Source organism: Triturus cristatus, chromosome 5_1 (genome assembly GCF_964204655.1).
Source record: "Triturus cristatus chromosome 5_1, aTriCri1.1, whole genome shotgun sequence".
In the NCBI taxonomy this organism is placed as follows: Eukaryota; Metazoa; Chordata; class Amphibia; order Caudata; family Salamandridae; genus Triturus; species Triturus cristatus.
The window spans coordinates 771,867,263-771,893,997 of NC_140587.1; the positions used below are offsets into that span (position 1 = coordinate 771,867,263).

At 44.1% G+C, this 26,735-nt stretch overlaps 1 protein-coding gene across 1 annotated transcript in view; it reads right to left on the minus strand.

The window, feature by feature from the left end:
• Window positions 1–24,974, minus strand: part of RMC1 (regulator of MON1-CCZ1) — a 238,616-nt gene extending 213,642 nt beyond the window's left edge. The window contains exon 1 of the mRNA XM_085605759.1: window positions 24,694–24,974. Within this exon, the coding sequence (XP_085461885.1) occupies window positions 24,694–24,828 (135 nt within the window). The 5' untranslated portion in view covers window positions 24,829–24,974. The remainder of the gene's footprint in view (window positions 1–24,693) is intronic.
• Window positions 24,975–26,735: the final 1,761 nt, after the last annotated feature.

Genomic DNA, 26,735 nt, shown 5'->3' on the forward strand with positions numbered 1-26,735 from the left:
GGATTGGTGCGTGAGTAAGAGTCGCGCTACTATTGGACTAGGGATCGGACAGTGGTAGAAAGGACTAAAGGGTTCAGAAAAGAGAGAAAGATGTATTATCATTCACCCGAGAAAAAGAAAAAATCTGTGTTCAGTAAAAATAAGAAATTTGTTTGTGAAAGACAAGGAGATTGTGACTAGGGAAGGACAGTTACTCCCTCCGGCAAAGACCCCCGCATCCTTCATGGTTGCGAAATATGGGTACCATACTTGTATCTGGTTAGACAATTGGGCAAAGTATACAAAGGAAGACGGAGTTCTAGCATTTCCAGAGGATGGGTGTTTTAATTTGGCAATATTAAGGAACTTACGGGAGAGGATGATGAGCTTAGATCCGCGACCTAGGCCTACACAGTTTGAGGCATTAACGGAATGGGAAGATGAGATGCATGAGCGAGAAAAACAGAGAAATGGCAGTAGGTATAGGTACATGTTTGGACGGCCAAATGATCGGGAAACTCATAGTGACCGAATGAGGAGGTGGCGAGATGCTAGTATGACAGAAGGATCATTTCCTGTTAGAACAGAAGGAGAAAGTGGAGGAAGGAAATGCCTGGAAAAAAGAAATCATGTAGAAACCCGGAGGTATGGGGCTAATGAAACTGATGATGATGTCCTAGATGATATGTTTTACAAGAGCCCGCCTCCGTACAGACAGGAACCAGAAACGCCAACCACAGGCACGCCAGTAAGGGAGACTCTGAGAATCATTAAAACAGAAGTTATGACCCCAGAAGCGAAAAGAAGAAATTCACTTAAAGAAAAAGGAAACAGGGTCGAGAACGAAAAATCTAGAGAACTAGCAGAAACCACATTAGAATTGACAGAGAAAATAAGGGAATTGACGAAAAATCTAGAAGCAGTTACAGTCCCTGTGACCATAGGTCCTGTTATGCCTATATTTGAGAAGCAGAAAAACAGTGAGCAGGGACTAACAGTTCCGTATGTGAACCAAAGACAGGCAGAACAGCCCCTGATGAAAACGAAAGAAAGTTCCTGGGGACATGCTATGGGTAAAGGTGAACTACATGTGTCAAAGAATCCATTTTATTGTTCCGATACTGCTGAGAGAAGCAGAAGGGTAGAAGGATCGATGTTAGAACCACAGAGACTGACAGAACCAGGGAATGCAGAGAAGTCAGTGAGCATAACTACTGAAGAATTGAATGACTGGCTAAAAGGTTTGTAGGATAAAGAAAAAGAATCTCATACCATTGATGTGGCTAAATTGAGGATGGTGTTAGAAGAATTGATAGTAGGGACAATCCCCACAGAAAAGCTGAAAATTTACCAGGATGAGGAGTTATTATTCCTGTGTAAAAGCATCACTTGGAGAGCCAAAAATTTACATGAGAGATTAGCAGAGATAGCGAGTGAAACGGGAATTGACATGGACAAAGTAAAGGCTTTACAAAAGCCCTACCGAGTGGATTTTACAGAAAAAGACAGAGAATCTGAACGCTGCAGGGCGGATAGGGCAGATTAGGGACATAATCACAGTATTGAGGAAATGGGGAGATGTGGACAAATGGAAGAGCAGGTGGTATAGGAAGCGGGATGATACTTCGGACAGAAGAGCAGGTGGTATAGGAAGCGGGATGATACTTCGGACAGAACATTTTCAGCATTTCCTGTAAGAGAAAAAGAGAAGGTGGTGATGGAGTTCCCTATGAGAGAGATCCCAGGAGGGGGATATGTGCATGTCCCATGGACCAGACAGGACATTTTGTCATTTACAAATTACTTCCCTAGATTACGGGAAAAGCCGGTCGAATGGTACAGACAGGTAGACAGATTTGTGAAATTGTCAAAAGTGCTGTGGATTGATTTGAATAGTCTGTTTGATATAATGGTGCCAGCAGATTTGTGGGCAGAATGTAAGATAGTCATAGACTGGCCCACTAAAGAATACCCGAGAGATCCCAAAACAGGAGCCCCAGATCCGGAGGTCATGAAGAAATACGAACAGGTTATGGCCTTCCTGAAGAACAAAGTGCCTCCAAAAGAAACAGATTGGGTTAAAATAGATTGTACACATCAGGAAGCAAAAGAGTCAGTTCACGCATACTGTGAGAGGCTAATTCTGGCTTTCAAACAGTTAAGTGGAGATGACAGTCTGGGAGAAAAGGACCCGAGTCATTTTGTGTACAGATTTGTGTATGGTCTGCGACCCGAGATTGGGGACATGATCAAGCAGCACACCGTGCACTGGCAGAGCAAGAAAATAGATGAGATCCTGAGGCATGCTAAATACTTTAGTGATGAAATCGAGGCAAAGCAGCGGAAACTAAAAGAAAAGGCAATGTGGGCTCAAGTGAAGGTTGCAGAGAGACAGGGAGCTCAGCTAATAGAACAAGCAAATAATCCAGGTATAAAATCAAGGTTTGGTCCAGGAAAGGGAAAGGGTAACCTAGAAGAAACCAAGAAAAAGTTTCCCTGTCACAACTGTGGCAGATTAGGGCATTGGAAATCCGAGTGTAAAAATCCACCTCTTGCTAATGATGAAAATCCGTCATTAAATCCACAGGTGCAGTGTGAGGGGAGTGGCCCATCGCCGCAACAGCAGAAGGCTGTTAATCTACAGAATCAGGTGCCAAAACCGCCCTTACCACAGAGCCGGAGTACACAGAGATATAGCAAGGAAACGGGATTCTACAATGAAGAACAGGAAACAATCCGCAACGCGCGAGCGCTGTGTCACAATATTGGATGCAAAATGACGAAAGTGAGCCAGAAGAAATTTATTGACTGTGCCGAAAAGAGGAAGCAGAGTGCGTACTTGGCGCATCTCTAGAAATAGATCAGACAGGACCATTTGTAGATGGTAAAGTTAATGATGAAAACATTACTTTTCTAGTAGACACTGGAGCTACACGATCTACTGTCAGATCAGCAGATGTGAAAAATCTTCCTCTTTCGGATGAAACAATCCAAGTAGTTGGTGTGTCCAACACCCAGATTAAAACGTATCTTACTGATCCTGTAAAGGTCAGAATAGGGAAATTTTCAGACATGCATAGATTCGTGGTGTGTGACACCAGTCCTGTGAATCTATTAGGGAGGGATTTGTTGTGCAAGATGAATTGCACCATATTCTGTACACCAGACGGAATAGCCTTTGAAACACCAGATGAGGATGTTCTGTACAAAATGACCATAGCTAACCGAGAGTGTGAGGTCGCTGGAACCTATGCAGTATTCAATCCAGATGAATTACCCCCAGAATTGAAACAGACAGTGAAAGCAGCGGTCTGGGACTTCACTGGGGAAGATGTAGGCTTGATGAGAAATGTAGACCCTGTGAGAATTGCTGTAAAGGAGGGAGCTGTTTACCCCAACATTCCACAATACAGACTGACCCCAGAAATAATAGCAGGGGTAACCCCTTTGATTGAGAAGATGATCCAGCAAGGAGTGTTGAGGGAGATAATGAGCAGTCCATGTAATTCGCCTATCATGGGACTGAAAAAGCCAAGTGGGAAATTCAGGATTGTGCAAGATTTGAGAAAGATTAACAAGATTGTTGTTTCCTGTTGTCCAATTGTTCCAAATCCCTCAGTGATTTTATATCAGATCCCACACGATGCAGAATGGTACACAGTAATTGATTTATGTCATGCTTTCTTTTCCATTCCGTTGTATCATGACAGCCAGCACTTTTTGCATTTCGGTTTGGAAACCGTATTTTGGCATGGTGCCGAATCCCACAGGGGTACACAGAGAGCCCCTCCATTTTCAATCAGTTGTTAAAGAAATCTCTGGAAAGTCTTACTATGCCTGAGAGTTCAGTTTTAGTCCAGTATATTGACGACCTACTGGTGGCGTCAAAGACACGTGAGGCTTGTGAAACAGACACCATAGCTTTGCTAAATCATTTGGCAGATGGAGGGCTTAAGGTATCTCCAACAAAATTGCAATACTGTAAGAAGGAAGTGACATGCTTGGGTCATAAAATTGAGAAAGGCCTGAGAAAAGTAACCATAGACAGAATCCGAATAATTAGAGGAATGAGAGCTCCAATGACTCAAAGAGAAGTAAGAATGTTCCTAGGAATGGTTGGTTATTGTCGTCAGTGGATAAGTAATTTTTCCCTGATTGTCAAACCATTGGTGAAATTGACAAAAAGTGAGGTAAAAGACCCCCTTGAACTGAACAAAGAAGAATTGGCAGCATTTAAACAATTGAAGAACAGTCTTTGTGAAGCCCCTGCACTGGGTATGCCAGACTATGAAAAGGAGTTTGAGCTATACTGTAGTGAGCGAAATGGGTGTGCACTTTCAGTGTTGATACAGAAACATGGAAGACAAAGGAGACCAATAGCCTATTTCTCGTCGATGCTAGATCCAGTGGCGATAGGTCTGCCAGGATGTCTGAAAGCCGTAGCGGCTACATGTCGAAGTCTAGAGCAGAGTGAAGGAATTGTGATGGGGTATCCAGTAAAAGTGTTTGTACCCCATAGTGTGGCAATCCTTTTAACCAGGAGTCGAACACAGTTCATGTCACATAGTCGGCTGACTAAGTATGAAAAAGTCATTCTAGGTGCAAACAATGTGAGTCTGGAAAGATGTGTGAACGTGAATCCAGCTACACTTTTGCCTGATGCAGAGAGAGTGGAGATAAGAGAAGAAGTTGATCATGATTGTCTGGATGTGCTTGATTACTGCACGAAACCTCGTCCTGATATAAGAGATCTACCACTGCCAGAGAGTGATCATGTGTTTTTTGTGGATGGATCCTGTTTGAGAACGGATGAAGGAGTGTTGAGCGCAGCCTATGCAGTATGCACCGTTTCAGCAGTTATAGAGGCATCACCCTTGAAAGGAGTTAGATCCGCTCAAGTAGCAGAAATAGTGGCATTAACCAAGGCATGTAAGATTGGGAGGAATGCGAGAGTAACTGTGATGACTGATAGCCAGTATGGCTTCGGAGTTGTCCACGATTTCGGCCAACTATGGCTGCAAAGAGGTTTCCTGACCTCAAGTGGAACTCCTATAAGGAATGCAGAAGTGGTTGGAAAATTGCTTGAGGCAATACAAATGCCCAAAGAGTTGGCTGTGGTAAAATGTGCTGCTCATGGACAAGGTAGTGATTACATCACTACCGGAAACCGGTTTGCCAATGACATGGCTCAGTATTGTGCCCGAAACAAATATTCTATTAATCGGTCAAAGGAAAAGGAAATGTCTTTTTGCTCCATAATGTTTACTAACGTTGTGGGAACGTGGGATGAAGTGAGGCAATTGCAGGATGAGGCAGTAGATGAAGAAATGAGGCAGTGGGTAAAAGCAGGATGTGCACCCAGGGAAAAGGATCATGTGTGGGTCTATCGGGATGGAAGACCAGTAATGCCTGATAGCATGATGTCAACCATGGCACGGATGTATCATGGCCAAGGACATCTGGGAAGGGATGCCATGATAAGGGCCTTTAAACAGACCTGGTATAATCCAAAATTCAGGCTGATTGCAGAGAGTCTCTGTCAGAGATGTTTGACATGTCAGCAGTACAATCCTGGAAGAAAAACAGTGGTGAGTCTGGGTACCATAGGTCGGGAGGGAGGACCTTTCACCAGAATGCAAGTAGATTTCATTGAAATGCCCCCTTATAACAAACTGAGGTATGTTTTGGTGGTAGTCTGTCTGTTCTCTAGGTGGGTGGAGGCATACCCGACCAGAAGAAATGATGGAATCACAGTGGCTAAGCTATTGTTGAGAGAATTCATCCCAAGGTACGGGTTCCCAATAACCATAGAATCAGACAGAGGTGGACATTTCTACAACGAGATCATGAAATTGATTTGTGAAGCATTGGGTGTACAACAGAAACTGCATTGTGCCTACCGACCAGAGGCTTCTGGTGTGGTCGAGCAAATGAATGGTACCATCAAAAATAGAATTGGAAAAATGTGTTTGGCCACAGGTTTGAAATGGCCTGATGTCTTGCCTCTGGTTTTGATGACCATTAGGTCTACTCCAGATAGAACCACAGGTTTGAGTCCACACGAGATCATCATGGGACGTGCCATGAGACACGTGTTTGTGCCAGTCAACAAGCTGATGACTATAACTGATGACATGATTTTGGATTACTGTAAAGGCCTGGCTGACGCAGTTCATTCTGTGTTTCACCAGGTTGGAGCGGGTGCCACCACCCTTGAAAAGAAACCAGCCCATGATTTAAGCCCAGGGGACTGGGTAAGGATAAAAGTACACAGAAGAAGAAATTGCCTGGTTCCAAGGTGGGGAAGGCCAAGACAGGTCATCTTGACCACAACAACTGCTGTAAAGTGTGCAGGATTGAAAAACTGGATACATGCTAGTCACACACTGAAAGTTCCAAATCCAGCAGACGGCATTGGGAAAGAATACTTTGACGAATCAGAATCAAGTGATGAGTCAAGCAATGAGAATATAAAAACAAAAGAAAATCCTGAAAGGGGGGAGAATGAGCCAAGACTAGTTCAGACTCCCAGAGAAGAAATTCTGAGAAAAAGATTGCAGATTTCAGATACTTCAGATTCTGGAGATGAGCAAAACGCTAGCGGTGAACACAGAAAGAAGAAAAGAAAAGAAAATCCAGTCAGAAGTAACTTTTACACCAGATGAAAGAGTAGAAGAAATTCCACCTGAGAAAATACTGGAAGAAGAAGAAGGGACAGTTGCAGAAAGAGAGGGACAGATTGCGGAAAATCCCCGAGGAGGTGTAGGGAACTGCAACACCCAGATAGGTGAAGGGACAATTAGTCAGCAAAAAGATTGCGTGCCGGAGACCCGAGGAGGGACAGAAGTAGGGCCAACCCAAGAGGTGGAAAAGGAGACTTCTGAAAAAGAAAAATCAAATGAAACAGAATCTGAAGACAGTGAAACAGAAATACCAAAAGGTCGAGTTCTGAGAAAGAGAACTTGGATCGAGGAAAGAAACGGCAAAGACGGCAAAACAAGAAGGAACGCCAAAGGAGATACTTGGCCAAATAAAATTAAGAAACTAAGATACAGATTGACACGAGCTAAACCCTCAGAGGCTGAACAAGTGAATGAAGTAACCAGTCAGCATCCAGAGAAAGAGGGAGAAACAGAAGTGTCAGAAGCAAACAAACGAGCAAGAAAGCCAAATCAGAAATATAAGTCACCTGAATGGACGTACGTGGCACTGCCTGAACAAGGAGAAGAGGCAGATAGTCAAGGAAATCCAGAGGAGACTTGGCTGAAATTGATAAAAGAAGAAGAAACTGGGGAAATCCTGAGAGTTATCTTATCCGACATTGGAGAAGAAGCGGAAGATCAGGATATCCTGCATGTGGATGACGAGAAAGAAGTGAAAAACGACGAAAGGCCAAGCTGAGTAATTTCAGGCGATCCTTGTAGGAATACACAGGATTGAATAAGAAAAATTGAAATATTTTGGACAACCTGATAAGTTTTAGCTTTTAAAGCTATAAGAGGCGGAGTAGAAGAGGCTAAGTCAAAAGACACGGTTAGATCTAACAAGATGGCTAACATAGATGATAATAAGAGTAGATGTACCTTCATGAGAAGATGGTGCAAGACATGTTGCTGTTGTACAGGACTATTAATGCTTCTTTGGAGCGTACTCGCTCTCTTGATCTCTTTCAAAGTAACTTTAGATACACTAGCAGGACATACCGAGAATATGACTAATATAGTGAAAAACTCACAAAAGGTAATACCGGTTAGAACAAGCACAGAGCATGTGCATCAAGATAGGTCAATAAATGATTTCTCTAGTAATGTGTTTTCAAAATTGTTGTATGAATATGTTAAAACAATGGAAGTAAGGGATTGCTACGTCTGCATGCAATTACCTGCATCTGTTTCAGAAGGGGTGACTTATCATCACCTCCCAGCAACTTATGGAATAACATGTAGCGTTTTAACTAGTATATTTTATCAAGTAGGAAAATTAGAGTATAATTTGTCTAACATAGATAATATTCTTGGACGATTGCCCATGAATAATGAATTAAATCCAGCTAAAGAAGCCAATACATTAGGAGACATTTTTATAGAAACTAAAGGACTAACTCTAGAGTATATTTTTAAGAACAATTTAACTTGCAGTTTGAAACCAGAAGAGAAAACATTCTTGGATATGGTTGAGGAGAGAAGATTGAAAATACACAAGAATGCAGAAGGACATAAAGAAGGGGAAAACATTTGGGCAATAGATGGGAACAAGGAAACGCAAGGTGATGTTAGACCAACAATAGCTATAGATTCACCACAGAAAGGAAAATTATGCATCATGAGAGAAAGATCCCAATATGATTATATATACATAAGGACAAGTGAGTGTCATGATACATACTTCATTGCATCCGGATGGGGATTTAGAGGTGGAGAAGACCCAGTTTTTCCTGGATTGTATTATATTTGTGGGAACAAGGCTTATTACAGGCTGCCTGACCATTGGTATGGCACATGTTATGTAGGCCTGGTCTTTCCAAAGATCTTGCACATGGATAGAGTAGAAAATAGTGGACCAAATAACCTACTAATGCGTAGCAGAAGAGAAACCTGGTTAGAAATTGTAGGTGATATTTTTGGAGCCTTGATACCAGCAGTGGGAATATCTTTGAATGCAAATAATATTCGGAAGTTGTCCACCATAGTGGATCGTTTGTCAACAAGCACAGCGGGAGGATTTCTATTGGTAAACACTGAATTAGTTGCCATGCGTGCTATGATTATGCAAAATCGACTTGCCCTTGATATTTTATTGGCAAAAGAGGGTGGAGTCTGTGGAATGTTGAAAGTTCAACATTGTTGCACTTACATTCCTGACGAAAGCAGAGACTTAAAAGTCTATATCAAAAACATTACAGAATTGCATGATGAAATAAAACCACTGGAGGTTGAAAGTATCTGGACTAGAATTAGTAATAAGATGGCTGCTATAAAAGCTTTCTTAGGTAAATTAGGTAGTACCATAATAGGGAAAATATTATTTCCATTAGCCTGTGTGATTTTTGTATTATTACTACTTAGATTAGGATGTATATGTTGTAGATATAGAAGAAATAAAAAGAAGGTTAAAAGAGAAATTTACAAAAAGAGGGAAAAGAAACCAGAAAAAGATCTCAATTAAATAGAAATGAAAGAGTGGAAGGAGAGTATGTATGATAAAACCAAGAGAGAAGATGAAAGAGAAACAGAAGTTTAATTAAGCAAAAAGACATTTCAAATTTCTTTAAAAGGGGAAATAATTTGAAATTTTGTGGGTTGGTTTGGTGGTGATAATATCACCAAAGGGGGGATTGATGGAGCGGGTAAAATAAAATATTTTTGGTATACCCAATCCATTTATATAAGTTTTTTATTAAAACGACTAAAGAACTAATTCTAATGAATAATAATGTGTGGTAAATGAATTAATCAACCTTATTAACCAAGAGAATACACGTGGGAATGCATTTGCATGGCTAAAATAATAAGTGAACTAAGTTTGCACGCATATTAAATTTATATGTTTAGCTTAAGCAATGTTAATGTGTTTTGCGCTTAAATAAATCAGCATTAACGGCTTTAAATGTCGCATATGGCTAGATAAATGCATACACATAAGGGTATTAGTGAGGGAATAACATTGTTTTAGTCATTTCTTTGTATTAATTACGTTTTGTGTTTCTTTTACCTAAAGTTGACTATTTCGGCCTACTAAAAGATGGCTGCCGACTGAATCCTCACTAAAGTACATGACTTCATGCAATTAGCAATGGAGGAAGGCGTCTGCACTGACTACGTAGTGTCCTCTCCTTGAACCTCTGAACCAAGTCCATGAAGACTACTCTGGGCGAGATGCCAATGTCCCTGAACACGGAAGAAATGTTGCAATCTGGGAACCAAAAGCCACCTATTCACAATAGACTGATACTTTCCTGACCTGGGAACGACTTTCCCATGCGCCAAGTTTATACATCATCCGTATGAGAACTTTTGAAATTGTTTCTTAAAATTTGGGACGGGGCTGAATTCAACCAATAAGCAGCCTGGAAATAGAGAAAATGCAACATGTATATGCAAATTTTGGTATAAATATTAGTGGTCTAGAGAGGGAAATTAGGTTACCACCCAATGAGCTCGAGACGCACCCTGATCGATGCTACTCTATGCGGCACTCCACGCTGACAGCAGAGGATGGGACGGTAGAATCTGTGATGAATTTCTGAGGACCAGTTCTGACTTAGAGAACGACAATTAGCCAGAATAGGTAATTATGACAAAAGATAATATTATATTTGTTAGGATTTTAACCTGCACTTTAATTAGATAAAGAAAAATTATTATTTGAAGAACTGTGTCGGGTGGTTATTTCTTGTAATGTTTATTTGATTAATATAAGAATTGAAGGGTTTGACTATCAAATACCAACTCAACTAAATGATCCGATTGACCTCCGGATGGAGGAATTGTTAGGGTAAAATTTTAATAGATGTGGTTTCCTCCATCCAAGGGAAATAGAACTGTAGTTCGGGATATTTGAGGATCTCTCTGTAGGCACGGATAGTTCGATGAGAATGAATGTTGGTGTTATGGGCCCCACCAGCGTGTGATGTGTGTATGCGCGTGTGACTGTGGAATCATTCCGTCCGTGGAAGCAGGGGGAAATTCAGTAATCCGAACTGCACCAAGGGCACCCTCACAGAGACAAGACATGTTACAAAAAGAGCCTGGTTGACCACCAGGTTCCCACGAAAGAGGTGCTGCACAACACTTCCCAGAGATATGAGGGGAAGAAATGCCTAGCATGGCCCGAATGCAGGAAAGAGTGTCTACATCTCCACTGCACTGGCACCGCCCCGCCGTGGGCCAAAGGCTGTCAAGAGACTACTCAGGGAGTGCCCAAACACTGCCTTAAGTCTGTGTCAGGCATGAGGCGAGCCGCACATCCCCAAGTGACAAGCTGCCACCACCGCAACTCAAAGAAGAGAATGTGACACGTCACATTGTGAAGAAAAAGAAGAGTGACAATCATGTCAACAAAAAGAATTGGAGGGCCACAGGTGTTCTGGAGAGATCAGCAAGAGGATAAAAACGAGGACTTGTACCACTAAAAGAGTGCACCCGCAGGCACAAGTCAGCCACCAAGGCGGATCAACATCCCTGGAGACAGCTCAATGGGAGAACCACATGTGAGCCGCCAGCAAGAGCAAACCACGTCTCTCCCCCTACACTTCCCAGTGCCGCCAGTTCTCAAGCATTGGCTGCTTGAGACAAGTGGCATCCCAGCTCACAATCGCACATGCCACAGAAGAACAGCACCAGCAAAGACACCGAGCTATGTGGTTGCGAAGTCCCCTAGTCATCATCACTCCAGGCAAGACATCACCACCGGTCATCCAGGTCAAATGACAACCACATCATCATTGCTAAGTGCCTCACCCAATCCAGCGAAGGAGCAACTCATCACCAGGTGGAGATTTCCCGCTGCAAATCACCAAGAGACGGAGGGGCCCCTAGCAAGACTTGTCATCACAGTGCCCAGATGCCCCAAGAGAAGACTCTACAGCGGGGGTCCACCGACGCTACTCATGCACCAAGTTTGAACTGTTTGCCACCAACAGCATCATTGCGATAGCACACAGGCCCATCCATCAGCGCATAAGTGGACACTGTCAGTCAGTCAGTCAGTCATAATACTTTATTTCGATAAATCAATATCATAAAAAGACAGAGGAACAATATATTTACACACAATCATCAAATGCAATTAATAAAAATAAAATCATGATATATTTACATACTTTTACTAATTACACATAAATAATACAAAAATATATACTTTCTATAAACCTAGATCATTAAAATATGTTAAAAAGAGGTCAGTTAAAATAAAACAAACTATTCACATCACTTGCATAGAAAAAATCAGTATAGTTTAAATTCATGGGGTAACCATTACCAATGGGCAATATAAAATTCATCCATTTATAGGACCAAATTCGTAAGGTTATTGGACAACATCCTTTTCTTAACCCTAATAGCCCCCACAAGAAAATTAGCGACATGGAATATAATCCTGGAGGTCTGTAGTAGCTGGAGAAACAAGAGTGCTGGCTTGACCTGTATAAACCCAGCCTCTTTAAGGATCGGAATCAAATATTTCCTTCTTAAAGCCGTGAAGTGATCACAGAACATCAAAAAGTGCAGTGTGTTCTGGATCGAAAAGTTGTCAGCGTTTTCAGGGGTACACCAAGTCGGAAAGTGACCAAGAGATAAATGGATCAAATTCAACCGAAAACGAGTTAAAAGGAAACGATGATAAGGCAGGTTTACAATAGTTAAGTATGGTTCAGGGCCGACATGAGTACACAAAATAATGCCGGTCCTCACCGTTGGTTTCTCAAGTTCTACTTGTTCCCTGTCTAGGCTTAACGATTCTCCCATCATGCCTTTGATCAAAACAATGTCTTTCGCAGTTATTGAGGCCGGGGATAGAAAAAGATCTGGTCTCCCTAACTTAAAAAGACAGTTTTTAATATAAGCTAGCCACAGTATTTTGCTTACCCTGTCTAGCTGCAAGCAGTCTTTTAAAATAGTGTGGTTAAGGGGAATGTCTTGATTCAGCCAGATCCTGGGCCAGGCCAGGACAGGGGCCACTTTAATTAAGTCTGAGATATATCCCATGCCAAGTTCAGAATGAACAATATATGTAGAAGTCGACTGGGGTACGGAAAGAACAGATCTTAAAAATGTATTCTCAGTAATCTGTATACTTTCCGTGGAACAATTGCCCCAAATAGCACTACCATATGTAGCAACGGCCAAACATTTAGCTTTATAAATTTTAAGCAGAGTAACTATTGGCCTCGCTCCCAGTTTTTTTATAAAACTCTGGAGGGCAGAAGAGGATCTAGCGAGAGCAATATTTCTATTTTTTATCTGGGGACCCCAGGTTCCTCTCTCGTCAAAAGTTATCCCTAAATAAGGAAAGGTGGCTACTCTGCAAAGCTCTTGTTTCCCACACGTAAATGTTTTTAAGGACTTGTTATTTTTGCCCTTACCCATTATCATGATTTGAGACTTTTTAACATTAATCTTTAGGTCCAAGGAACCCATAAAGGCCTCAAAAGCATCCAATAGGCGTTGAAGACCCACACCAGTACGAGAAAGCAAAACAGCATCGTCTGCGTATAGGAGAACTAGGATTCCAAGTTCTCCTATACGTGGAACGTCGAGGGTTGCTGCTTTTAGGGAAGGCTCCAGTGCATTTATGTAAACAGTAAAAAGGAGGGGTGCCTAGTGCAACGCCCATCCGAAGTAACTCTAACCGCAGCTATTAGATCAGAATGGAGGTCAGCTAAAAGACAAACAAGGGCTCTGTCCAATCCTATGTCAAGCAGGATCTTCCAAAGCTTGGAACGATTTACAAGGTCAAAGGCTGACGAGAGGTCCATGAACCCCAGGTACATGGACCCCTCCCTAGCCCTCGTATATTTTTCAACCAGTAAATGCAAATTAAGGCCTTGATCAATTGTACTCCTTTTAGGTCTAAAACCGTACTGAACGTTTGATAGTACCCCTTTCTCAATTATCCAGTCATTCAGTTTTGATAAAATGACCCTGCCCAATATTTTCACCGATGAATCAATCAATGAAATCGGTCTGTAACAGGATGGGTCTTGCCTGTTACCCTTTTTAAAGGCCGGTATAATGATAGATTTTTTCCATGAATCCGGGATTTTGTCAGTTGTGAGGACGTTAAAAACATTACAAAGAACTTTGGACCAAAACTTAGGTGCACATTTAAAAACGTCCCCTGGTACCCCATCAGGGCCCGGAGCTTTATTTTTCAGGGTCAGATCTATTGCCCGTTCCACTTCAGCTGCAACAAAGGTAACAGTGGCCTTAGCAGTACACAATTCCACTGCATCCGCTTCTGTGAGGGCAGCGGTAATAACAGCACTGCTAGATTCTGTATATATCGCACTAAAATGTTTAATCCAGCCCTCATCAGAAATATTTGCCTCTAGGGGGGTGTTTGGATCATCCGAAAAAAATGGCTGGTTTATTATTTTCCAGAATAGACCACTATTTCTTAGTGTTTCTGGTTCCAGAAGTTGGGCTACAGCATTATCTTTCAGGACCCTCTTTCTTTCTAAAATGGTTTTTTTGTACACAGTCCTTGCACTCACTATATCCGCACGAATTTTGGGAGTGGCTTTCAGTGCTTTTAGTAGGACACCGTGAGCCTTTGAGCTTTCTTGTCGAACCATCTTTGCCCACTAACAACTTCGAGCAGGATTTATTCTGGAGGTTACGATCAATTTCTATACAGATATAATCAAAAGCCGCTATGACCTCATTGCTCTGAGTTCTATTTGATAAACATATTGCAACTTCGTCCTCAACTTTGGACAAAACCTCCTGGAGAAAGGTCTCAGGGACTATTTTTGTCCATTTCAACCTACGATTCTGATCTTTTACCGTAAGATTTACTCCCCCTCTATCTTTAACTGATTTTAGAGAAATTACATCTGCAAGCTTCAATTCTAATAAAACAGGATTATGATCACTAAAAACTGATACCTCTGTATAATAATTAATCGCATTACTTAACAGAAAAGAAGTAAAAAAAATATAATCTATAATAGTACCCATGTCTTTTCCTTTAAACGTAGGGGATCTATTTTTCCCATCCCCACAGCCTGATTCATATAGATTCCATCTTGCAAGGAAAATTTCAAGCAACTCACCACGCCTGGTGTGTTCCAAATGCACTAAGGAGGAGAGGGGGGGACCTTCGTCATCCTGACTAATGCATGGTAGGGTACATGGGTGTATATTAAAATCCCCTAATAATATTAATTCAAAAGTATGTACGTTAGTGCTGTAGACTGACAGAAATTTGTCCAGTACTTCCAAATTTTGACTGGTACAATCATTTGCGTGTGAATTATAAAAATTAACAAAAAGGATCTTAGCCTTTTCTTGCGAAAAGAGTTCAACAATCAAACAATTATCAGAGCCAGATGAACACTGAGTTAATATGCCTTTTATGTCCAGTTTAAATAAACTTAGCAGGCCCCCCTTAGGTCGTCCTGCCACACTGCTAATAGCTGGGATACAAAAGTGGCTATAACCATCCAAGGAAAAGCTATTTGTCTGATCCCAGGTCTCTTGTAGGGCAATGATATCAAAAGCTTTTAGTGTCAATAGCCATTCTGGGTTCCCAATTTTATTCTTTATGCCAGCAATGTTCCAAGTGGCAATTTTAAGGAACGATGCTGGTAACTGAGTAGGATTCCTCGTGGCGTCGGGAAGTCAATCATTTTCCTCCAATGAGGATAAAGCAGTGTAGCGATTATAAAGGGGAAAAATATTATCCAACTGCCTATTCGCTGGCTGATAACCATAAAAATCCCCGCCATTGTGGTACACAGGTGCGTTCAAAGGCATGTTGGAAAAGCAACCAGCCATTCCCCTTACAAGTCCATTTCCAAGATGCTCTTGCTGCTGAGGTAATCGTTGTTGGGTGCTGCCCAAATGACTATAAAAATATCCAAGAGGTCTAACACGTACAGAGTTATCCTGGGTAGGTAAAGAGGCAGCTCTTAGGAGGACAGTAGCAACATGTTGTGGATGTTTAAAATTTACAATGATGCAGTCCCCTCTTGTATTTTTCCTTCCATGACCAATCCAACCAACTCTACGGGTGGATATTATATCATTTGAGAAGGCCAACGGAAAACCACAATTCCTATTCAGCCAAGCAAGTGTTTTATTTTTTAGAGCATCGTGGGTTTCTAGCCTAGAGTCAAACATGCAAGAATCAACCTCGGGAACGTTTGTTAAAACCACAGTGTATGGAACACACTGCGGTGGGAGGTTAACAACATTTTTCCTCCTGGGTTTACTACTCCCTGCAATTTCTCCCTCTGCTAAACTATTCTGGTTCTTCTGGTTACTTTTTTGTGCTATTTGTGGTTGTCGTGAGATTGGTGCTGGTGCAAGTACAGTACCCACTGGTGATTGGTTAGGTGGTGTGGTAATCAATGTGTTTACAGCCGGAGATGCCCGACTACTAACCCCTGAACCGCCATCCCTGGTATTAACAGACGCGTATAGTACGGGTTCCGATAAGCTATGGCCTATGGGGCCCGATGGACCGGGTTGAGGGCTCATCAGGGAGGAAGTCCGGGTCAAATGAGAATCAAGAAGACCTTTCAATCTAGTGACCTCTTGGGCAACTAGATCTAACTTTACCACCAATGGGCTAATCAGAGCCTCTAGTTTTTACTCAAGGATGGTTGCCAGGAGTTCAATGTGGGCTGGATGAAGGGTACTTCCCTCAGCATTGTTTATAGGCTCTAAAGTGTCCCCCCTGCTGAGTGGGGCTGGACCTTGCTTTTTGGACTTTCGACCCACCGCCCTCTTGACCGGAGCCTTCCTGCATGCACGCACCGTTCTCCGAACAGGAGATTGAGTTGGTGTGACCCTTGAACAAGATGACGGACTCTGGCTGGGAATGAAATCATTTAAAGTTTCACGCTCTTCTATGTTCACTATAGTGGATACAACATTATTTGAATCTACATTATTAGTATTGGCACAGCCACTATCTGGGAGAAGCGTGGGAGTAGTGGGCGTAATCGACCTTGTGGGTGACGTTTCTGGGCTCAACCTGCCAAATGATAGTCTCCTATCTTTATTGATCTTATTCACAACTTTAACAAGATAGTTATCCATTGTCCTATTGTCATTTGTAGCTGCTAGTTTTACAGACCTAAGCTTAGACATAAAGTGGCCAGCTGGTACTAACTACAAAATGAATTGGGTAACAATGACTTATCTTGATAGTATACACAGTAATGAAGGCAATAGGCCCTGCTGGAAAAACGAACATACACCAATATTCAAAATAATATCTTACTAGCAAGCCCAGGTCCAAAATATACGAACCAAAGTCCGTGGCCCAGCCCAGCCTCCTTCGGCCCCTGACGGCCCCTGACGGCCCGCCCTCTGCCCGGGCTCAGCCCGGCGCCGCCCGCGCGCGTCCCGCGACGCGGAGGGAGTCGTTGGTTTTTGATGCCACCAGGTGCGGAAGTGATCGTGTGTGGGGTGGGCTGTGGTGCTGCCAGGAATCCTGGGATCCGTAGTTCTGCCCGCACACGCTGAGCGAGGGAGAACAAGCTCGATCAGCTGCTGCCACTCAGGGGAAAGCGTCCGCCTCCGTGAGCCGCGCTACAGTCCCTGCTCGGTCCAACACAGGCCCCCAGGTAAGAATCACAGTGGGACACTCTTTACTCGGTGGACACTGATCCAACGGACAGGCTGTCAAAGACTCCAGACTCTGTCTACACAGTGTTTGTGCCCAGTGGGAGCTGGTTAAATTATGGACATGTGCTGAGATGCCCGGGTTCTTCCTGCTGCACCTGTCCATCGGTGTCCTGTGGACTGCCTCTTGTAGCCGAGAGACTAAGTGGTGTCTTGTGTGCATAGTTTTATTTCCATAGGTTGGACTTGTTTTGGTTTTAATAAAGTTTGGAAAGAATGTAGATCTATTGTCTCAGGAGGCATACTTTTACCAGCCACTTCCTTGAGGGCTGGCCAGTACACACCCCCATCCACCACAGGTGTCACGAGTGACGTGGGCCTGTTAATAAAATGGCTCGAATGCACGTGCTCTAGGCCAGTTCCAGTTACTACAATACTGTGCCGGGCTCATTATTTCTTTAGCATGTGGTCCTAAGGCCCACGGTTCTACAGGCCCAATAATATTTTGGGCCCGGGACACAAGTTGTAAACAGTTCTCAAAATTTGAGGCCATAACCCTAGATTGCTCTGGGACCATAGGAACCAGGTCTCCCAGAGCGGCAAGAGTCTGGTCAGTCAGTCAAAGAAACACAGTGCCCTGAAACACATCAGTACTAGAGGTAGGTACACACAGACGTAAGTGAGAATTCTTAAGCATGGCAGCTGGTCCTCCAACAGGTTGAGCATCTCCATGTCGGCTGTTGGATGCGAAGTTTATACAGCAGTTGCTGTTGGGTGATCAGCGTTGTCTTGTTGGGACGAATCTAAGAGCTCCAAATAAGAACAGCCAGTGACTCCTAAGTTGCACAGATTACAAGTCTAAATGGGAGAACGCAGCACTGAGGGGAGAAGGACAAGCGGCGCCTACAGCGACCAGGCTGCCGCGGGGGCTGTATGTGTGAATCCGCCCCTCCCACCACCACCTGGAAGCTTTAACTGGGCATTTAAACATCTCGCGCCTCCCGCTCCACGGGAGAACGCAGCACTGAGGGGAGAAGGACAAGCGGCGCCTACAGCGACCAGGCTGCCGCAGGGGCTGTGTGTGTGAATCCGCCCCTCCCACCACCACCTGGAAGCTTCAACTGGGCATTTAAACATCTCGCGCCTCCCGCTCCACGGGAGAACGCAGCACTGAGGGGAGAAGGACAAGCGGCGCCTACAGCGACCAGGCTGCCGCGGGGGCTGTGTGTGTGTGAATCCGCCCCTCCCACCACCACCTGGAAGCTTCAACTGGGCATTTAAACATCTCGCGCCTCCCGCTCCACGGGAGAACGCAGCACTGAGGGGAGAAGGACAAGCCGCGCCTACAGCGACCAGGCTGCCGTGGGGGCTGTGTGTGTGAATCCGCCCCTCCCACCACCAACTGGAACCAATCACCTGACGGATATATTTGACCTGGACCTCCCGCCACGCGGGACGCGCGTGGGACGAGCCGGGCGAAGCCCGGGCAAAGGGCGGGCCCTCTGTGGCCCTCCGAGGGCCGATCGAGGCCGGGCTGGGCCATTCCCCTTGGTTGCTGCACCCAGATTCCAGTAAGTGTTCCGTGACTGTGTGTAAGACTTTGGGAGCTAGTGTGTTTCCCATGCATTTGGGACATTGAGTACTTTCGATCAGTACCCCCTGAGACCTACAGCCCGTACACCCTTAAGTAGCTGTGGCAACTGTTAATCCCATAATGACTAAACAAAAGTCAATCATGGACAATTACCTAGTTAAAGTCGTAAGCAAGATTAACAGCGACAGGAGAAAATCCTAAGGACGAGATAATCTATCTGACCTGCCCCTGGGACTTTCCAAAGAGGATACTATTGATACTGCTGAGTCTGTGGTCACCGGTTGTAATTCCGAAGTTTTATCCACAGTAGTTTTAAATGTCTGCGCCCCGATTGAAGATCTACTACTAGCCCCGGAGGATATTCCACAGCAATGCCCGCCGGTCCCGCGTTTAGTGAGGGCATGCAGAAAAATGACTACTAAACGGGGAGGAAATATTACCCGAAGAAAAGCAGAACCTGCACCTAAGAATTCCGTTTGTGACAAGGGGACCCTGACTAAGGACAATACAGTTACTATTAACACCGAGCAATTTGACCTGCTAGTTGGTATTATAGAGAGTAAACTTGAGCTGATTGTCAAACCATTAATTACTAAAATAGATCAATTAACAGCTGAAGTATCTAGACTAGGGAGTGTTCTAGACGGGCATACGATTAAGATGGTTAATCCTAGGCCCCCAGTGAGGGATGGTTCAGGAGTTGAATCTGCCCCTAAGCTAGTTAATGGAAGCGCCTGCTCTGTGAAAGCAGCTACATTAGGCTCACAAGCAGGTAGTCGGGCGATGCAGGCCCAGGAAGCACCAGCAAGTTTGAGTGGAGTGTCGGCTTGTAAGACAAGTAGAACCGTGCAGGTGCCTGTAGTGACTGCAAGATCAGTAAGGGAAGCTGCACCCAACAACAATCGATCCGTAGACCTTCCACCTGAGTGTGTACCCTATGTTGTTGTTCTATCCAATGTCCCCTCTCTAGATCTTAGCCAGACCAGAACCATTCTAGAGTCGCAGGACTCATTAAAAAACAAAACGATTTTCTGGCTAAACAGGCACTGTGGGTTCCCGGTTAAGTTCTCCGACCAAATTATATTAACCAGAAGGGTTAGTTGGATCGGTAATACAAGAAAGTCCTGTAGGGGTGACTGTGTCATCGTTAATTTCCAACACCCCCAGCATGTTGCAACGATCTTGTTAAGAGCAGCCTCCATAACACAGAATAAGACTGATGTAATTGTATGACCTTTGGGATACTTTTACAATCATCTTAGCAAGACGCCTCATGCTATTAACAGAGATAGAGCCTTAACTCCTAATCATGCCACCACTAGAGATAGATCATTTCTCCCCAATTACGGATCAGTTTTCGAAATCCCTGTCCAGAACAGATATCAATCCCTGAGTTCCCTAGATCAGAATGATTGACATCAGAAGGCATCTGGACCCCAGTTGGCCACTACCCTGAGTGCCCTGTCTAATCAATCTAGTGTGACAAGGTTAGCCATTGCGGGTCTTCAGGTTAATGACAACCTGGAAACTATTAACAGCGGGTCAACAGTAGCAAATGTCACTGAGAGTAACAAGGAATTGATTAATGATGTAGACGGGAGTTTGGGTGTGACTGTGATTGAACTACGGTGTGATTGAGATAACTCCAACACTGCCCAAGATGAGCCCAATAGCTGTTTCTTTGGGGGTATCTCCGTCGCCAGCTGGAATATAGCCGGTTGGGCCTCTAAGGGAAACAAACTGGGATGGGAGGCTTTGATTAGATCATACGACATACTATGTCTCCAAGAAACTTGGTGTACTGTTAAACCAAGTTTCGATGGCTATGTATGTTATAGCCTAGAAGCTTCAGAGTCCAGACATGGAAGAGCCAAGGGGGGACAGCTTTTTCTTAGATCAGTAGACCTAAAGCTGATGGTTGTAAAGCATCTGTCAGTCGGAACCCATTCCCAAATTCTCTGGGTGCGACTACCAGAAGGCATAGAGGTGCTTTTAATAAACTTTTACAACAATATTTTTAATAATTCTCGGCACAAGGTGATAGATGAGCTTGATAGTGTCCTCATGAAGCTTGTAGCAGAAGCAAAATGTAGGTGATTTTAATTCCACAACCTGTGGTTTGTCCTCCTCTAGGGCTTGCGGGGTACAAAATAACAGTGGTGAGAACACGCCCCATTTCCCACATAACGCCTATGGGGAGGCTATTAATAGTGTAATGGCAACTTATGATTTGGAGCTGGTGAGGCCTGATGTAGAGGCCAGTGGTTATTCTATTCCCACATTCACTGGGAGGAACGCTAGCTCTAGCATCGACCACATTTTGGTCTCATCTAGTTTAGGGCCCCATTGTCTGATCAAGATAAGGGATGCCTCTAATTTGAGCGATCATAACTGTATTACTATGCGAATCGAATCATGGAAGTGTAGAGACCAGCTGGCGTCAAGAATTTTAGCTAACATCGAGCCGCATTGAGTAAACGGGACTAGGCTAAGGTGGAAAGGGGAAAAATCTGCAGTAGTAGTGCCCATAATCATATCTAAAAACTTGGTAGACATTAACGCTATTTTAACACCAGGGTGTTCGCCTACCTTTGTTGTGACTAATTTCATTAATATCAATATGACTATTAATAACATATTTACGGGAAACAAGCCGGGTACGAGAGGCAAGGGTAAGGGTTGGTTTGACCATGCTTGCACAGCCCTTCTTTCCCAACTTAAACAAGCTTTAGCCCTTATACCAAGGGATAAGAATCAAGTCACACTTCTGCGATACGATTATAAAATGGCACTTATTAGAAGGAAGAAGGAACTACTGCAGGAAGCTTGGGATAATTTAACAAAGGCAGCAGAAACCTTGGACAGCTGCTTATTTTGGTCTACCATTAATTCCCCCTTCCTACAAGATGATAAAATCCCCCAACTTTCTTCTAATGTGGGGAGTGAGGCCTGGGTGTCCCATTTCTCAGCCATTTTCCAAGATAGTGTCCCGACTGACAATGAGCAAAGACAATGGCCCATGGTTTCACTAGACATCTCCTTAAGTGAGGTGGAATGTAGTATTAAAGCTAGCAAGGGGGGAAAGGCACAGGGGCCCGACGGAGTCCCTATCGATGTTTATAAGGCCCAACCACTGATTTGGGGACCGATACTTACTTTGGTTCTCAATGCAGCGGTAACCACTATGATTCCACCCACATAGGCAGATTCAATTATTGTCCCTATTTACAAAAAGGGGGCAAAGGCATCAGCCTGTAACTATCGGCCGATTAGTCTGCTGGACTCATCGGTGAAAATTATGAGCAGGGTGCTGTTGTCTAGATTGGAAACGTGGGCTGAGGAGAATGGGATTCTTGCCAACTCCCAATATGGCTTTAGAAAGGGCCGTGGGACCCTAGATCAGTGCTTGAATTTAGAATTATTAATCGGCAAGTTTACTAAGGCTATGCATGGTAATTTGTATCTTTGCTTTGCCGATCTAAGTAGCGCTTTTGATCTAGTTAACCATTCGCTCCTTTGGTGAGTTTTGTTAGAATTAGGCGCCCCCAAGGAAATCATTTTTTTCCTTGCTAGATTATACAATAAGATGCAAGCGTGTGTTCGATATGGGGTCAACGGGGAGTGTACCCCGAACTTCAGTGTGAAAAGCGGAATAAGACAGGGCTGTGTCCTCGCCCCCTTGTTGTTTACTTTATTTATTAATGGGGTGGAAACCGTCCTGAAAACAGTTAAGGCTGATGCACCTCAGGTTGCCCGGATTAGAGTGCCAGTTCGGCTTTACGCGGATGATGCTGTGCTCCTATCTCGGACACCTATTGGTTTGCAGCGCCTGATGGACCGGTTTTCTGAATTTATAGGGGAGAGGAAGTTGCTGATAAACAAAAGCAAAACCCACACCATGATTTGCGGGGCCAAGACTAGCAAGAATTATGCTTTTTTTGTATAAGGTGTGAAAGTGCAGCAAGTAAATAATTTTTGCTATTTGGGTGTCACTTTTTCGAGTGATGGCAGTTGGGCCCAGGACTTAATAAGTGTTAGGAACTTTTGACCATTTTGGTCCTATGGCATATTTAAATTTGCCGCAAAGATAGGGGATAGGCGAATCAGAGACATGATGGAGATATACAAGGCTAAAAGTGTCTCCATTGCCCTATATGGGGCAGGGTTACTCTAATGTTGGTTGCTTACAGAGGGAAGAAAACATCTTCCTCAAGAAACTAATGTGTCTACCTGCTTCTGCCCCAACAGAGTTGATTCATAAAGAGGTTGGGGTCGCCTATTTGAGTGACCTTGCTTCACTTAGGCCTTTGTCGCTTTACCAAGCAATTTGGCACAAGGAAGAGACCGAGTTCAACCAACTTGTTATTAAGGATTGCCTCAAATTAGATAACTGTATGAAAATCCCATGGCTCAAGTATGTTGTTGAGAGCTACCAGGCTATTTTCGGGTTGAACTTGTTGCTAGATTCTTGTCCCCCCCGAGTTCTTGTCAAACATGATATGAAAAAATCTTTTATGTTGTTTAGAACCCAAAATCGTTTAGCTGGGACTGGTCCCCTCACTACTGTTCAACTTTATAACAAATACACTGTAAGCGAGGGTTTCCAGCAGTATCTGAACATGGTAACCCGACCAGCTCACAGATTTGTCTTAACCAGATTAAGGTTAGGAATGGTACATGTCTTGGTGGCCTTGCCCCAACAAAAAAGGTACCCTGTCGGCCCTTGCCCGTGCGATGGTCATTCAGAACAAAGCAGCATGCACTTTATGCTTATCTGCAATCTCTTCTTGAATGTAAGGATTACATTTTTAAAACCCATGTTTTTAAAATATGGTATTTCTAATATGGAAGATGCAATGAGGTTGCTTTTTAATATGAACTCTCCAGATATATGTTTTTATACTGCCAGTTTTATCTGTAAATCTATTTATTACAGGAGAAGTATGACTTTTTAAATGTGTTTCTATTTCGTCTGTATTTTTTTGTATTTCTGCATTTTGCCGTGTGCTTTTATGGTCATTACATGTTATGAACCGAATAAAGCTTCATGAACTGAACTGAGTTGTATAGAGAACCTGGGGTTCCTGTGAAGACTACCTGACAATGGTGCAGATCCCAAATGGTAAGCAATGTAACAACCCAGATCAAGAATAGTCCTAAAACAGCCTGCATCCGACCCAGAATTTTATGAGCTGCGCACCTTGATCTATGATATACATATCCTCCACTAGTCCCAAGTCAGCACCAACCCATGATGTATAGTTGCCCACAACAACAGGACAAGCTGAACTCATCGCACACATACACACACGAGCCACTGAGCTGCTACTGTGGGGTACATTACATGTCATACATGTCAAAACTCCCAGTTTAAGCATAGGACTCACTGTTTTTACGTGAAAAAAAGTGTACCAGGTTAGCCCTCTCTCAAAAAACGTAATCCATCCAATGCAAGGTGATGCATTGAACATTAATTACCACGAACCTTTCTCCAACTCTTCCCTTTGGTTATTCAGAAGTGGTGGCATGCGCGCTATAGGGGACAAAGGAATACGTCCAGCCTTCACAAAGCGTTACATCACTCTTCAAATACCCAGTCGCAATCCTGGTAACCTATGCAGTCTCAGTCTACAGCAGGATGTCAAACTAAAACTCAACATACCCCCACCTCTGGGGAGCAAAGCAGCATCATATGCCTAGCGCCACATAGAAAACTGCCACTCTACGGCCCGGCAAGTACCAGTAATCACTTCTGCAGTTGCCCCCGCCTTGTAAGTGATCCTCTAGTCTACCCCCTTCATTCAGTGCAGCCCAGAGCTTCCGTACTTGCTTGTTTGCTTCATCGAAGAAGACACTGTTAATGGCAGATGCCTTCTCAAAGTGCACCGGCCGCGGGCACAATTCGAGGTAGTAGTCGCCGCTCATGCTCGCAGCCTCTGGAGTAGCCTCCGGGCAAAACATCAGAAACGGCGCGTGCCCGGGTCACCTGCAGGGGCTGGTGTTGGCACTGGCAGGGCGGTGTCAGTGCCAGCGTCCGCGTCTGTCCGTCTTCAACGTCTATGCCTAGGCACTGAATGAAGCATGTGACGTTTTGGTCCCTCCTCTCTGTTTACTGTCTAGCAGCAGATACCATTGAAGGCTGGGAAGACCTTGTCCTTTTTTTGTGCCTATGGCTGCTGCAAACAAGTAGAATAAAATACTGACAGACCACAGATCCACAGACATAACTTGTACGGTTTCTTAAAATTAATAACAACGCGCTATAAAATGTTGAATTTTAGGCTACCAACTTTTATGAAACCGTATAAATTAAATCATACCGTATTCTTCCTTTATTTATTTATTTTTATTTATTTAATGCGTTTTTATATAGCGCGGACTTTACCGAAGGTGTCAGAGCGCTTCACAACAGAAACAGTAATGAAACATGAGGAGAAGAATTACAAGTGAGCATGTTACAAAAGCAAACATTACGTTACATGAGGCAATAGTGACAATTGTGCAAGTATCAAGAGCAAACAAAATACAAGAGGTAGCTGTAAAGTCGTCTCAATGAACACTCGAGACACGTGTGATCTTTCCGCTATATTTATTTGCATGCGAATGAGCAGTTACTCCGAGGAGCGCCGGCCAACACTCTCTGTCCCTCGCTGCGGCGCGCTCTCTCTCACCTCGCTCCGCGCTCGCTCTGCGCGCGCATCCGGCGCCAACGTGCCTGCCCGCGTCACGTCAGCGTGACGCGGTAACAACTAGACCGCTACATATCTCCCCCTTTTACCAACCCAAAGATCAGTCACTTACAGTTCGCAGTCCAGTTCAAAGTCTTGGAACCTGGAAGGCCTTACAACTTGTCTTCCGCTCCTGGTCACCTTACCACTGTACCCTCGCGCCACTTGGCTCTGTGTTTCCTCACGTTCTGTTCCTTCAGTCATCGCTCCTCCACTGTTCATATTACCTCTGGGCCTGTCCATCTCTGCCACTGGGGTCTCACCCCCTTGCTCTCCTACTTGCTCCTCTCCTACATCTGCTTCTTCCCTTTCTTCACTTCCGCTCACCTTATTCCCTTCATCCACGTCTTCCGTGCCTTCACCTTCCGGTTCCCACTGTTCCCATCTCAATATCTTGTTGCACCGGGCCATGCGGTCCTGCGACCACACATTCCCATCGCTGAGCAGGGCCGCTCTATCATACACTTCCTTTACCTGCATGGGCTTGCTGTACTTGCTGTCTCCTTTCCTTTGTAGGGTAGCCAACTTTACTCTCACCCATTCTCCCCTCACTAACCGAGTGTCCTTCACACTCCTCCTCTTATTGTAGTTATTGGTGTAGATGGTTTGTGCCCTCTCCAGATTTGCTCTTACGACCGCCGGAGACCATTCGCTGGTCACTACCTTCTCCTTCCAGATTCTGTTGTCGTGCGTGAAGGGTTCCCGTCCTCTCAATATTTGAAACGGGCTGTACCCCGTGCTTGTGGGTGTTATTCTGTAGGCCCATACCATATTCTCCACCGCTTTCTTCCAGTCTTTGTTACAGGTGATGGCCGCTTGTATGGCCCCCATCACCACCCTGTTAAATCGTTCCACTAGACCGTTACCTGCCGGATGATATATGGCCGTGTGCTTTACCGAGATGCCGTTTCTCCCCATGAACTGTTTCCATTTTTCTGATGTGAACTGGGGCCCATTGTCGCTCAAGATGGACTTGGGAATTCCCTCCCGGGTGAATGTCTCCGATAGGAACTCCAGGATGTTCTCCGTGTCCATGGATTCGCTCACTTTTATCTCTGGCCATTTGGAATAACGGTCGATGAGGACACACACATACTTCTGTACGCTCTGGTCATCCAGCACCGGTCCTAAAATGTCTAT